The 14,881-nt window shown below is 44.1% G+C and overlaps 1 protein-coding gene across 1 annotated transcript in view; it reads right to left on the reverse strand.

The window, feature by feature from the left end:
* PPP1R14C (protein phosphatase 1 regulatory inhibitor subunit 14C) overlaps positions 1-14,881 on the reverse strand; it is an 86,171-nt gene that overhangs the window by 13,283 nt on the left and 58,007 nt on the right. The window contains exons 2-3 of the mRNA XM_060030495.1: positions 7,442-7,525; positions 5,988-6,020 (exon numbers count right to left, since the gene is read on the reverse strand). Coding sequence (XP_059886478.1) covers positions 5,988-6,020; positions 7,442-7,525 — 117 coding nt within the window. The remainder of the gene's footprint in view (positions 1-5,987; positions 6,021-7,441; positions 7,526-14,881) is intronic.

The following is a 14,881-nucleotide window of genomic DNA, read 5'->3' on the forward strand; positions in this document are numbered from 1 at the left end:
AGGACGAACAATAGAGCAGGCCAGCCTTTTTGAAAGCTCTGGTCAATTCCTATGTGCAAACAATAATTAGATGTCCTTCTTCTGTACCGTCACATGGCATGACATTTCCATGACCCAGCTGACTACTGGAATTCAAAGATGCCTTTCACCACCTACTCACAGACTGAGTCATCCTGAGTGAACCCCTGATGCATATCAACTTACAGGCTTTGATCGCTAAGATGATAGGTAGTACCTCGACCTCCATATAACAGAAAGGAAATAAATCAGAAAGAAAACTCCGATGTTTATCAGAGAGCAATGGCACAGCCCCCTTTAACTATAAAAAGAGGCTTCTAGAAGTCCACAGATAGAACTGGCAACTCCCTTAACAGATGGTAAGAGAGATGCCCTCAAGCCCATACTACATGCATTTTTCTGTCCACCACCCCAGTACAATGGAAGCGCTCCTCCGTGATCCTGAGATTTGGAAACCATGCAAAGTAAGAGTGAGAAATAAGAAAAGAAGCTCCTCTCTAGCCTGGCTAGCTGGCCTCGACATCCTTCTCCCTGATTTCTACAATGTCCACTAGGATCCTTCAAATCCAAGTAATAACCAAAACAAAATTACTCCTTTTCTACCTTTAGAAGAAACATCCTTCTTCTACCTTTAAATCAGCTCTATTTTAATATCAACTACATCAGAAATGGCATTTGCTCAAGGGGAAAAAATTAAAACACCATTCATACTAGTTAATCACTAATCTGTTAGTGTGGTGACCACAATTATACTGCTGTGTTTTCTAAAGGGTCTAAGTCAGGAAATATTTAAATGTCAAGGGTCCACAGTTTGGAATATGAATCAACATGGGGACACATGAATATGAATCAACATGGGGTTCCTTTCTTATTAGCCAGGGACCCACACACGATGAAACCATGGAGCCACAGTCTGTGACAGAAAGTGACATGCCAAAACAATATCACTTCTGTGAAATCAGCAGCTTCTTTAAAGTCTGCTCTTCAAATTGAATATCATTATCAGTGAATTTGGGCATGTTGCGTATTTAATATGTAATGGAGTAGCACGGCCTTACATGGAACCAGATTCAACTGGCATGTGTCAAGCTCCATGTTACTTGCTTTCCTATGTACCCTGACTTCTCCACTTATTTACTATGTCACCTGACGCAAATTATGCAGCCTTCTGTGTCTCACATTCTCTAGCTGACGATCATAGTGCCAACCTCACAGCTCCGTTGCGAAGGTGAAATGAGTTAATACATGTGATTAGATCAGTGCCTGGCATGTGCTCAGTAATGACTGAGCTGTTATTATCATTGTTGTTGTTGTTGTGGCTAAGAGAATTATCATTGCAAACAGCCCTTACTAAAACCCAGGGAGGTGGTTATGATTACCTCCATTTTTATAAAGGAGGAAATGGAGGCTCGGAGAGGTTGAGAAAATTGCTTAAAGTCACACGCGTTTGCTGCCGGTGCTGGTGTAAGACTCTTGATTCAAAGCCCAGCCTTCTTTCCACCCGTCACTCCCCACCCCAGCCTCTGCAATGAGACTATAAATAGACGTGTCTGATTCCGCAAAGATGGCTTCCTTACATTTCTAACTTCAAAGTGGCATAATAATTGTATGTAAAATTCTTTTGATCAAAAAAATAGCACCTCCAGAGAAGACGACTTGAAAAAGAACATCATTAATTTGTTAGGCATTTAGCTGAGATAAGACAAAGTCCTTTAATGTCCTAAAGGTCTTGCCGAGTCAAGCAGCTTAGGAAGACTGGCAGGATAGAAAGAAAGAGCACAAGATCAGGTGTCAGAAACTCAGGGATGAGTCCTGGCCTCTCTGCTCACTGCCATGAGGTCTTAGACAAGGTATGCAAGTTCTCTACTTCAAGTGATGGTTGTGAGGATTAAATAAGATAATGCTTTTTCCCCCGCAATCTGAACTCTAGAGCTCTGGGGAAACACAAGCTATTATGTTTATCATCACAATCCCAGAGCCAGTAAAATCTGTTTCTTATGCACGTAAGCTCAAAGGCAAAACTACCCAAACTTTTCTGAAATGATTCTTTAATAGATCAATGACCTTGACTGAAATTCCCCAGCATTTGACACCACTTCCATTCCTAGAAACCATGAGCTAAACAAGGAACACGAGAGGCTCACTCGTAAACTCCAGCGCTTTTTCCTTCTTTCTCCCTTTGGAACTCTGAGAGCATTCAAATACCATATCCTTTCATCTCATAAGCCTCCTTACAGAGACCGGATGAGGAACGCTTTTGTTCCAGGAGGACAAGACCTTGCATTTCATCTAACTGTTGTGAATGAGTGTAAATATTTTTCTCCCTAGACACTGCAAAACCTCGAGGGAGAGGGGGACTCATGCATATCCAACCTTTCTCACCTAAACACCAAAACATGAACTTCTCCACCCAGAAGAACTGAAGAAAAAGGGAATGATAAAGTGAGTAAATGGCACGTCTACACCCACCAGTCCGGATCTACTCTCAGCTGCAATCCCCCACCCCCTCATCACGTGTTAATTCATCAGCATATAATCCGTCACTTTTCCTGACTACGATCCCACTAAGCTTGTCTAACCCTTCACAGCAATTTGCTACTGCTCTCCAAATACCTAATTGTTTTAACTCTTACATTAATTTCCCAACTAACTATAAATAAAGGAGTTCTAGTCCCCAAAGAATTCAATGGTGAGGTCTTCTGCCACCTTCCCATCCTTACTTCCAAAAAGGCTGAAACCGGATGATCAACCCTCAGATAGGAGTTAACAGGATCAAACTCTTTAAAAAAAAAAAAAACTCCAGAAAAACGATGTCCAAATAGTGACAGTATGAGGAATCCCCCTGCTCCATACACACACACACTGAAAAAAATCTGATTTGCAACCTGGTCACTCCATGGTGAGACCCACCAATGGACAAGCTGTGCTCACACAGATTCCAATCAGTGTACTGGGTCCTAACATTCAAACATGGGTACACGCCCCAGAATCACTAAAGACAGACAAAAACAGACAGAAAAAAAGGTGACTCTGAGAAAATGCAGAGGGCAGAATAATCTTGAAAACAAAAACAAGGAAAATAAAACATTTGACTGATATTCTCAAAGGAAAAAAAAAAAGAAATGAGTGCCTCCATAATATAAGAAGAAATACTAAAATGAAATAGTAGGCAGTGATTTAAAAAAAGAGTTCTTAGATATTAAAAATAAGATAGCTGAAATTTTTAAATATCAGTAAAAAGGCTAGAAGATAAAGTCAGGGAAATCTTTCAGAAAGTAGAACAAAAGATCAAGGAGATGAAAAACAGAAGGGAAAAGATAAGAAATTAGAGGTCCCATCCAGAAGGTGAAACATCTAAATAACAGGAGAGCCAAAAATATAGAATACTGAGGGCAAAAGTAATAAATGATAAAAGGCAAGTTTTGAAGAACTGAAAGGCATAAATCTTCAGACTGAAAGAGTTTACAAGGGTGGGAGGAATTGGGAAATTGAGATTGACACACATACACTATTGATACTATGTATAAAATAGACAACTAATGAGAACATACTGTATTGCACAGGGAACTCTATTTAATGCACTGTGGTGACCTAAACAGGAAGGAAGTACAAAAGAGAGGGGATATATGTATATGTATAGCTGTTTCATTTTGCTGTACAGTAGAAATTAACACAACATTGTAAAGCAACTATATTCCAATAAAATTTAATTTAAAAAATAAATAAAAGAGCTTACAAAGTACCCAGCATATGAATAGAAAAGGACACACACTAGAGCGTATCACTGTAAAATTTCAAAATATGGAGATAATCCTAAAAGTTAACTGAAGGGAAAAGAATAGGTCACCTACAAAGGTCTGAGAATGGAAAAGGCATCAGACGTCTTAACAACAGAAGTAATACAACAGTAGAATAATGCCTTTAAAACTGATTTTTAAAAATGAATTTTATTCTAGAATTCTACACCATCCAACCTATTGATGAAGATACATTTTCATATATGCAAGGATGGAAAAATTTACCTTTTATGCATCCTTTCTCAAAAAGCTACTGGATGATGTACTCCAACTAAAATGAGGAAGACTGGGATTTAAGAAACAAAGCATCTGAACAGAACTTTCAGGACAGTAGCTACTCAGGAAACCCAGAGAATAACTTCTCCAGATTGTTGCATAGGGGCTCCAGGAAGAAAGCCTGGCATGGAGGAATAGTAATTATATGTTGGAGCGTACAAAAAAAAAATTACAAGTTTGACAAAGATTCTGGAGAGTTTAACAAAAAATATCAATAGGCACTAGACAAAAATAAATGACAAGGTAGTTATCAACTCCAGGAAAAACAAATGACTATACAAGAAAGGAGCAGTGGTCATACTTCACTGTTTGACTTAGCAGTGAAAACATTTGTTTAAATCATAATATTATGCACCTTGACTACTGATTTAAACTAATACTCTAATGTAACTTTATTGAGGGGATGGAGGGAAATGAATTGTGTGGAGCGTGAGGGATCTATCATATTTCCTCTTAAGTCAAGAAGTGAAAAAATAAGCAGTAAATGTATATTTAGGAATAAAAGAGTAAATAGCAGAGAAACAGCCAAAATTGTTGTTGTATAAAAATATATAAATATAGTATGTAAATATAAAATATACACCTCTAGGGAAGGGGACTAAGGAGTGGGAAAGACACTCCTACTTTTTCTTCATAAGCCTAACAGTATTTTCAGCTTTCAAAATTATGAATATGTATTACATTGATTAAAAAATATATTTTTAATAACTAAAATTTAAAAATCTCTATGAATACAGAATGTAATCAATATAAAGGAAAACTGGAGATTGTTAAGAATAAAGCTCAAATAAGTAACTGACCTCAAACCAAATTACCCTAAAGCCCCACACTCATTTAAATGTTACACACTCTTAAAAGCATGCTTTCCTCTCACTTTGTAATTATACCACTTCCAAAAAACAGAAGTCCTACCATCATTGCTTTGATATTGCAAACAGACTACAAAACATCTGATGGATCTTCTAATGTCTCTGATTTATCGCAGGAACAAACTGAAAGTACCTCTTTTACCAATATATTCATAACTGATCAAATTCTTAATTTGTACACTGCTCAAGCTTTTGGTCATTAGAGTATACATTAAATGCTTTGCTCTAATCAAACTAACATCTATTGTTTTTTACATTAATACTTACACACTTGACAAATATCCAAACAAACCATAAAATGTATCCTTCCAATCAAGGCAATCGCTCAATTGTGAATGACAGAATCAGCTTTAAGCTTTAAAAAAATACATACCTATACACTAATAGAATGTATTCTCCAGTTATAAATCTAAAACTTCTACTGAAATGATTCCAAACCCTCTCACAATTTCCTCTGAAGTTTGGCTTTTATATAAAAGCAGGCAACACACCCAATTCCATTAGTTTTAAGTCTTCCGGAACCAGACGTGCTGAGGTTTACAAATAAGCAAGTTAGTATTATTCAAACCCGTGAGGGTTTCCCTGGTGGCTCCGTGGTTAAGAATCCACCTGCCAATGCAGGGGACACGGTTCGATCCCTGGTCTGGGAAGATCCCACATCCCCCCCGGAGCAACTAAGCCTGTGCGCCACAACTACTGAGCCTGTGCTCTAGAGCCCGTGTGCCACAACTACTGAAGCCCGCGTGCCTAGAGCCCATGCTCTGCAACAAGAGAAGCCACAACAATGAGAAGCCCACACACCGCAACCAAGAGTAGCGCCCGCTCACTGCAACTGGAGAAAACCCACGTGCAGCAAGGAAGACCCAACGCAGCCAAAAATTACTTAATTACTTAATTAATTAAAAACAAACAAACAAACACATGCCCTTCACTTATGGATAATAATGGCTACTTAGTATACACATAACCACCCCGATTTAATAAAAACAAATTCAAACTTGGCATTTAGGAAAAGTAATTTGTTTACCTCTGTTGGTTTGTAGCAGTCTACGAGAGCTTCCTAGAAGGAAATACACAGAAGTTTTAATATTCAGTATCATTTTAAAAGTGAAGTCAAAAATCATTTCATCTTTATAGTATTATTCTTAACATGGTAAATCAATTTTTCATATTGACTACCTAGAACCACACTTTATTTCAGCATTTGTTGGTCCTCTGAAGATACAAAAAGTTGTACCCTTCCTTTGCAGGAATGCCTTGCACTCTTCAGAATACACACACACACACACACACACACACACACACACAGAAGCACACACACATACCCGTCCTTCTGGCTGCCAATGTGGTTAATAATGAACTGGATACACTTAAGTTGAGACAGCCTGTAAGAGATGGTGACAATCACACTGGACGTGAAGAGTGAGAGCCTGGCTGTGATTTAACCACAGAGTAGCCTGTCACACCTCAGCAGGCTTTGGTTGTCCTCCCCTGGGAACCAAAGGGGGTGATCTGATGGCAGCCAAAGCCCCTTTCAAGTTCTTTCTTTTAAGAAAAATATTTTATGTCATTACATTTTTTATAGAACTGGTGCCTGTTTTTTTTGTTTTTGTGTTTTTTGTATTGTAACTTTCAGAACTAGGATGCTATCTTCTCCCAGCTAAATTTACCAACAAGAGATAAACATTAAACTGAGACTGTTCACCACTCAAGAGACACTAGCAACTGTTAACACATTAAACACATTCGTATGTGCCCTTTACTTGCCTTTAGTGATCATTTGCCATCAGTGATAACTGACAGCCATTAACGGTAGATATCAGTGAACATTAAGAACAATGGCAGGTCAAAGGTTAATTGGTTTTAGAAACTCCCAAATGCAGATTTAAAAATGATAGATTTGACTTCCTTCGGGGAAGGGAAATAAATAATTTATTGCTCTGGACAAAGGAGACATGGGGCATCTCAACATCCATTGTATCAGGCGAGCATACTCCAATAAAGGTTATTTTATTAAACAGAATTATACAGTAAACAATCGTATCTAGAAATTAATTCCATGAATGATATAATCCACAACTGCAAGACCAGAAGCCTGAGCTTAGATACTCCAGTTCCAGCTCAGCCCCTCTCCTTCTCATGTAACTGTGGGACGTCACTTCCTTCTCTGGCAAATGGATCTTTGGAGAGAAGAAAGAAAGAACCATCCTTCTTGGAAAGAAAGAACCATCTTTCTCCCAAGAAGTTAAGGCTGGAGAAACTCATATCTGTAAGGTGCTTTAAGAACTGACTATAGTCAAGACCGGCCTTATCACCAGAGATGCAGTTTGTGAGGGTGAATACTCAGCATCCCATTGCTTTCTCTCTGCAAGCGGCCATTGCCCGAGTGCCGCCCCGGGGCAGAATCAGTGCAAGCCAGCTCAGGAGACCCAAGTGGATTCAAGCATCCATCAGAGGTTCTAGATTTTGAGTGCTGCTTACCCGTAATTTTAAAGCTCTCTCTTCTTCACTGTCTGCATCAAGAAGATCGTCAATGTCAATTTCCACATCCGGCATTTCTTCTTCCTGGGGGGCAAATGTGAAAGCATTCTGTTTAGTGAGATACTACATTGTATCGAACCAATTTAGTTCAGTTATATAGATGCGTTGACAATTAAGGGGTGGGGGGATAAAGAGACTAGGAGGAGGGGGAGGAAAAGAAGAAGGAATGGGAAGTAGGAGATAGAGAGAAAGGCGGAAACAGTAGAAAAAAGGAAGAAGAGGTGGGAAGGGGAAGGAGGGAAAAGGAACCGAGGGAGGAGTAGGAAGCAAAGGAGACATAAGAGTCACAAAGCGTAGAAAGTAACGCTATTTCAAAAATGACGATTTTCTACTTTCTGGCAAAAAAACTGCACATCTGAGTATGTAATGGGGGATTGGCAGATTATAGGAAGAGTAGTGAGACTTGCAGTTTCCTGCCCAACATCTACCCTTCCCTGATCTTTTTTGGGGGGAGAGGGGAGGTCCGCATCTCCCTTCCTAGCTCTGGGTCTGGGAAAACCTGAGTGTGCCACTCATTTCTGAGGCAGGGCTCTTGGGTCAATATCACCCCAATCCCAGTTACAGACTCAACCGAGACTAATGGGGGTTCTGGGAACAGAAGCTCTTTCAATAGAAGCATCCCTGCTGGAGAGCCAGCTGAGGAAGCCTGTAACCTAGAAACTGCCGGCAACAATCATGCAACCACGAAGGGAGAGCCTGACTCACGGTGGGCAGAGTGGGGAGAAATACGGAAAGAGGGTTCTGGATAACGTCACCGAGTCAAACCACTTCTGAAGCCCACTGACATTCTAGTAAAGCCCTGTTATTATGAGTCAAGTTTCATATTCCTGCAGCCAAAGACATCCAGTCCATAACAGAGGGCAGGAAAGTCCAGCTGCAATGCGGTGACAGACCTCACTGATTTGGAATCTGCAGCTCCAACCCACAGTAGGTCTTGGCTACCTCGCATTCTGTCTGTTACCTGATCTTCCCCACATCTCTGAGAACGTTGAGAGAAAATCGCATTTAGGACAGGGCTGTAACTTTGCATTTCCCCTTCCCACGAGGAGTCACCTGCAGGCCAACTCGTCCCAGCCACAGGGATGGCCGAGGAGTGTCTGCAGAAGCCATGGAGAAACCTGTGTGGAGGACACCTGTGCGGACCCCTGGGCTTAGCCGCTCTGTGCCAGCTGTGTTGTCTGGTCTTCAGGGGCAAGGCTGACCTTCTGAGAACGTCCTTTCTAGTAAAATGCATTTACTAATAGTGCTCAACCATTCTCTTTCCTGCTCCAACACAAAAGTGACGACCCAAGTGTTTTGAGAAAACTGAGGAATATTATACACCACTGTGAATAATAATAAGAAATATATATATTGGTCTCTGCCTCCAGTTCCTGACACAGAGTTCCTAAAACCCTTGTAAATAGAGGTGCTGACTTGTTTCTTTACTACGGTGAGATATGCAATCCACACTGGAAAGCTCAGATAAAGCAGAAGGAAAACTGAACCCAAAGCAGAGGGGCAAGTCTAACATCTTAGCCTTATTAAGGTTAAAATCTCTTTTAAAAGTTTTAATAATAATACTAACAAAAAATGGGAAAAAGAAAAGCATATCTCCTGGGCTTCCCTGGTGGCGCAGCAGTTGAGAGTCCGCCTGCCAATGCAGGGGACGCGGGTTCGTGCCCTGGTCCGGAAGGATCCCACATGCTGCGTAGCGGCTGGGCCTGTGAGCCATGGCCGCTGAGCCTGCGCGTCCGGAGCCTGTGCTCCGCAACGGGAGAGGCCACAACAGTGAGAGGCCCACGTACCGCAAAAAAAAAAAAAAGAAAAGCATATCTCCTTAGAAAATTCAAATGACCTTAGAACTAGAAAAGAACACTTCTTACTGGAGAGTAGGGATAGGAGTAAAACTAAAACAGAATCACCTGGCTTCCGAGGATATCAGGAAAACGGTACAGGGGTGGAGGTGTATCTGCCTATGGGAATATTTGACAGTATGTACCAGGCCCTGAGACATCTACATATGGCAATGGACACAGCATCACTGCCCTCCGCTTAGATCCGGCTGAGCGGCTGTGGCTTTTCCCTCCTTCACTAGAAGCCATCCATCCCACACTTTCATCCAGCCAGTCTGTCTCTCAGACTGGCACAGAGCTGCTGTTTCAAATGAGATGCCATTTTTAAGCCCCCTCCAGGGCAGAGCAGGGAGATGGGTACAGATGTGGCCTCCATCACGGGGGAGGATGCTGGAGGATCCCAAGGCTGTACTCCATTCAGGAAGGATGCTGCGCAGTGCTTCCCCGTATGGGTACCAGCCTCCCTGGCGACTGCGTCCCCTCCATCCTGGCATTCTCTTGCCCCAATGTGGCCTATGCCCGACTTCCGATTTTGTGTATATTTGGAATTGTGGCTGAAAGTAAGACTGCAGGGGGAGAGGGGAGTCATTTGGGGAGCCACCAATAGTGGTACAGCTCTCAAGGGTCTGCCAGACTTTCCACAGTGAAAGGACCAGTGGGAACTGAAACACCAGCAAAGAAACTCACTGGATTGTAGAACAACTGGCAGCCCATGAACACAGATTGCAGCTGGGAAGCTGCAGTGTGGATAAATCACACATGGACCACGTGGACCCTCCCCAGGCCAAAGAATGCTGAAGCCACAGCCATCCAGCCTCTGGAGCAGCGCCGGGCACACGTTGTGTGTGTATTCCAGCAAATGTGGCTCAAGATTAATTCACCTACGTCTACGGCTTGGCGTGGCTTTAATAACCACCGTGCGAGGTCAAAATACCCAGAACCGATTTCAGCTGACTCTGTTCAAGAAAAGCCAAGCAAAAGCGATAAACCCACAAGTATCAATCTGTGTAACCGTCTATACAGCCTCCCCCTAAGTTCCCCCGCTCCTCCCCCAAAACCGTCATTTGGGTTCAACATTTATACGTGGTTTGGGCACCAAGTATGTATTTATGTCACGGTTTAATGAAATCAAGCAGAGGAAGCAGGTTGTAGAAACTGTTCAAGTAATCACAGCTAAGGGGAGCTCTGTGTCTGCTGTTCTGAAAGGAAATAAAAGAATGAGCGAACAATGCCCCCAGCAGAACAGCACAGCCACGGGTTTCCCTGCAAACACCGTTCAGCTTTGAAGCCCGGCCAAGTTTGGTCAAACAGGCTTTTACTTGCATAGCAGAGTCGCACCCACGCAGCAGCTTCTGCAATTAGGTGTCCTCTCAGCACGACTGCACTGGGCTCTCCCGCAGGCGCTGACCGCATCTGACCCATTTTTCCCAACCCTTGAGGTCCGGGCTGTATTTCAGTTTAAATTCGCTAAGATGAACTACAGTTAAGAATCCAGTTCCTCAGTCACCTTAGCCACGTTTCAGGGCTCAGTTGCCACACGTGGCGAGTGACTGCTGCACCAGACACGGGGCCTTTCACACCGCTGGACGGGACGGCCCTTGAGTCCACTCACCTTCTGGCCCAGACAAAGCAAAGCCTCCTCCCCTCTCAAAGGAGCTTGACAGGAATAAAGAAAACAGCTAGCATCGCAAGGTCACTACCAGGCCCCAAGGGCATGTGGCTGCGAAACCCTGGGCTAGGCTCGATGCGAAACAAGTATTCACTGGCTGAGTAATTACAACAAATCACTAGACATCGGCATTTTCTCCCAACCTATGAGCTTCTCATTACCCCCATCCACTTCTCTCAGGGGCCAGGAGGAGGTCAGGCTCAGCCAGGAGCGTGGAGCAGGGTGGGTTCTGCAGGTCGGCGATACTGAAACCAAAGCCCCACTGAGGACATAGAGATGGGGGTCATGGAGGTGCACGTAGGCAGAAAAGACCGATCTAGTATCCAGCATAGAATCCTGTGTATATGTGGTATTAAATATTTTTAACGAGTGCAGCAATAGTCCAAATTCAATTGTTCTCTTGAGCTCTATCTTCTGTATAAAGCAGTATCACTGAATAACCTTGGTGACAGATCAAATCACTTACCAGGGAGTGACTACACCCACAGCCTACTCTGGGGGATTTCCCCACGTTAAAAATAGATCTGCAAACGGGGCTCTGGTGACAAAAACGAAACAACCTCTTAGGAGTGGCTGGGGTAAGTCACCAGCTAACAGCATCCTATATTCACCTTCCTGCTGATACCCACAGAACGAGGCCCTTGACCATGTCTGTGCATCTCTCTGGTTGTACGGCGTTGGGCATCCACCATACACGAGCACTGTATCAACACTGTGAGGCCCTGCTCTGGAGGGGCAGCCGAAGCATAGAAACAAATGATATCCAACGGCACCAAAAGACAGAGACAAACCCAAAGTGCTTTATGATTAAGGAGGGGGCAGGCGGGGAGGGTTTCACAGAGGAGAGAGCATGTAAGCTGGCCTTGTGGAACGGCAGGATTTGGATAGGTTTAGACGGAGAGAGAGAGCACGCAAAAGAGGCAGAATGATATACACAGAAGGCAAAATACAAGGGCTGTTCTAAGTACAGGGTGTAGAAAGGTCCTTGGCCTGGGGCTCAGACAACTCTGGGCTATGAATATTAATGACTATGAAAGCCAGAATGAGAGCTGAGGCAGGTGGGGGGCTATAAGGAGTAGTGAGGAGTGCGGCAAACAAGAGAAAGCATGCCCCAAGGAAAGGCAGCAAAGAGCAAAACAAAACAACCCTCCATTTCCAACTCTTGTAACCTTTTAGGAACACGTGCTCTATGCTGCCAGATTTTCCAACTTTTCAGAAAACCTGAAAATACAGATTTTTAATGCTAAAATACCTTTCCTTTTTTAAGTTGGTTTACAACTCTTTAAAATATTGTGAAAGACAAACAAAATCCATCAGCCTTCATGCTGCCAGTTTCTCCTCAGCCTGCAGAGACTGTAGCCCATGAGGGCTCCAGAGCAAGGGTGGGAAATGCTGGGAGAGCTGGCCCAGCAGCAGGGCCCCGGGAACGAGGAGGGGGCAGGGGAGGCTGCTGAGACGTGGCCATCCCGTGGGAGGTATCAGGGCCTGGATGCCAGCGGTGGCAAGAATGGAAAGATTTTAAACAGGAAGGGAAAAGGGGTGGAATGTGGAGATGAACTGGATGTTGGAGGAGGGAGAAGGGAAAGGTAGAAGGAAGGTGCAGGTTTTGAGCCCGTGAGGTTTTGAAGAAACATGCAGTGACAGAGAGCATGCCTGGGACCTCGAAGACACTCATAAACCAACAGGCAGTTCAGAGGGAAGCCACCTCCAGCAGCCACCGACCCTATGCAGAAGGGGGACCCCGCGCTGCCACTGCACAGGGACACACGGTAGCGCCGAGGGCCAGAGGCACAGCCCCGCGCAGGCAGGACCTCAGCCGGGCCTGCAACCACCCGGGACCCAGGCACCAGGATGCAGTGGTGCAACAAGTATTGTGCTCCCGAAACAGACGGCCTGCGGTGAAAACACACATGCACACTCACACACACTTCCAACTCGCCAGAAAATCCACACCACGAACCCCGTCAAGCGTGGCGTCAGCTGTTAAAAAAATACAAATGCTCGCCGATCTCCACAACAGTGAAGGGGGCAGGAACGCTAAAACAGCTTGAAAACGGATGATGGTTTCCACGCTCCACAACACACAGCTTAAGGGCTCCCCGAAAGTGACAGCGGCTCCCAGTTCTCTGTATCTCTGTCCCAAGATATGGACGTGAAGGACCGTGAGATTAGAGTGCGGTGGACACCGTGGCAGTGAGGGAGAAACGTGGGCAGCAGGGGTCGGGGTCGGGGGGCACTGGCCTATTCTGACAGCCCACACTCCCCAGGGCTCCCCTCCACAGGTCTACAGGGAAACTGATGTAGGAAAAACCTAAGAAGAACAGAGGCACGCCGCCTCCCAGGGACCATGTGAGTATTACTATTTTCTCTGTGAAATTATTTACATTTCATGCTTTCATTTTTTTTTTTTTTAATTTATTTATTTATTTTTGGCTGTGTTGGGTCTTCGTTTCTGTGCGAGGGCTTTCTCTAGTTGTGGCAAGCGGGGGCCAGTCTTCATCGCGGTGCGCGGGCCTCTGACTGTCGCAGCCTCTGTTGTTGAGGAGCACAGGCTCCAGACGCGCAGGCTCAGGAGTTGTGGCTCACGGGCCTAGTTGCTCCGTGGCATGTGGGATCTTCCCAGACCAAGGCTCGAACCCATGTCCCCAGCATTAGCAGGCAGATTCTCAACCACTGCGCCACCAGGGAAGCCCCCATGCTTTCATTTTAATGACAACCCAAAAACATTTCCATAAGCAAGCACATTTATTCTAAGAATCGTCTGGATGACCATTCTATAATCAGATCAGCCCTGTGTTTATCATCAAGCAGAATTAGGTTAATGACCTAATGAGAAAAAGGCCGGAGAGTAGATTTAATGCATAACTGACTTACTTATTCACACCAAGTGAAGCCCGAAGCCATCGCTCAAAGGACTCTGTGCTACCCCCAACTGCACCTAATTCCTCTCACAGAAAGAATGACATCAGCCGTCCCAGGTGATTCACGTTGGACATCTGAGTTCCGTTGGCTGGTTACTTTGTGTTTAATGTGCAATTTTGATTTTCTAATCGGAAGAACCATAGCATAAAGAGTTTTCCCTTTAAGTGGTACATATCTAAATATTATCGTATTAAATCTTTAAATCAGCCCTGGCATCCGCAAGAAATTTTTTCTACTTAAAAAGGAGCCCAGCCTACCCTATGCACATCACTGTGGAACACCAGAACATTGGGGACGAAGCGGAGATCTGGGAAGCTTTCAGGAGGAAAGCAGGTCACACACAGAAGGACAGAGAATCAACGTCACCAAGATTCCCAACAGCAACGCTGTGAGCTGGAAGCCAAGGGAACAATCATTCCAAAATCCTGAAGGGAAACGATTTCCAACCTGGATGCCTACATCCCCCAAGACTGTCGACTAGGAGTTAGAGAAAAACTATAGACATTTTATGACACATCAGGCCTAATATCTTATATGTTTACCTCCCATTTCAGGAAGAAGTGCTCCAGTGAAACAAAGAAATAAACTAGGAAAGTCACCTGTAGCTGTGGACCATGAAGGCCAGAGGCATAAACAAATCAAGACTGAGGCAGGGAGGCTTAAAGCGCTGGGAAGCTGCGTGAAGGGAGAGGAGATGAGCCTATTTTTAATACGGGCATGGGGTCCGCTGCCTGATGGGCACACATCCACTGGGCCACTTCGAGGGGCTGGGGCAGGAGAGGCCTTAAATGGAACTAAAATGGGGTAAACAATTGTAGGTCATTCCAACTTCAACACTGGCGAATGGTACCATCCCACGTTACTAACATGACCCTAATACACGCTTGTTTTAGAAGTTAAATAACCTTCAAAGGCTTGCTCGAACAGCAAAATCCCCCAAAGTCCTCCTCTAAA

Source organism: Delphinus delphis, chromosome 14 (genome assembly GCF_949987515.2).
Source record: "Delphinus delphis chromosome 14, mDelDel1.2, whole genome shotgun sequence".
NCBI classification, from domain to species: Eukaryota; Metazoa; Chordata; class Mammalia; order Artiodactyla; family Delphinidae; genus Delphinus; species Delphinus delphis.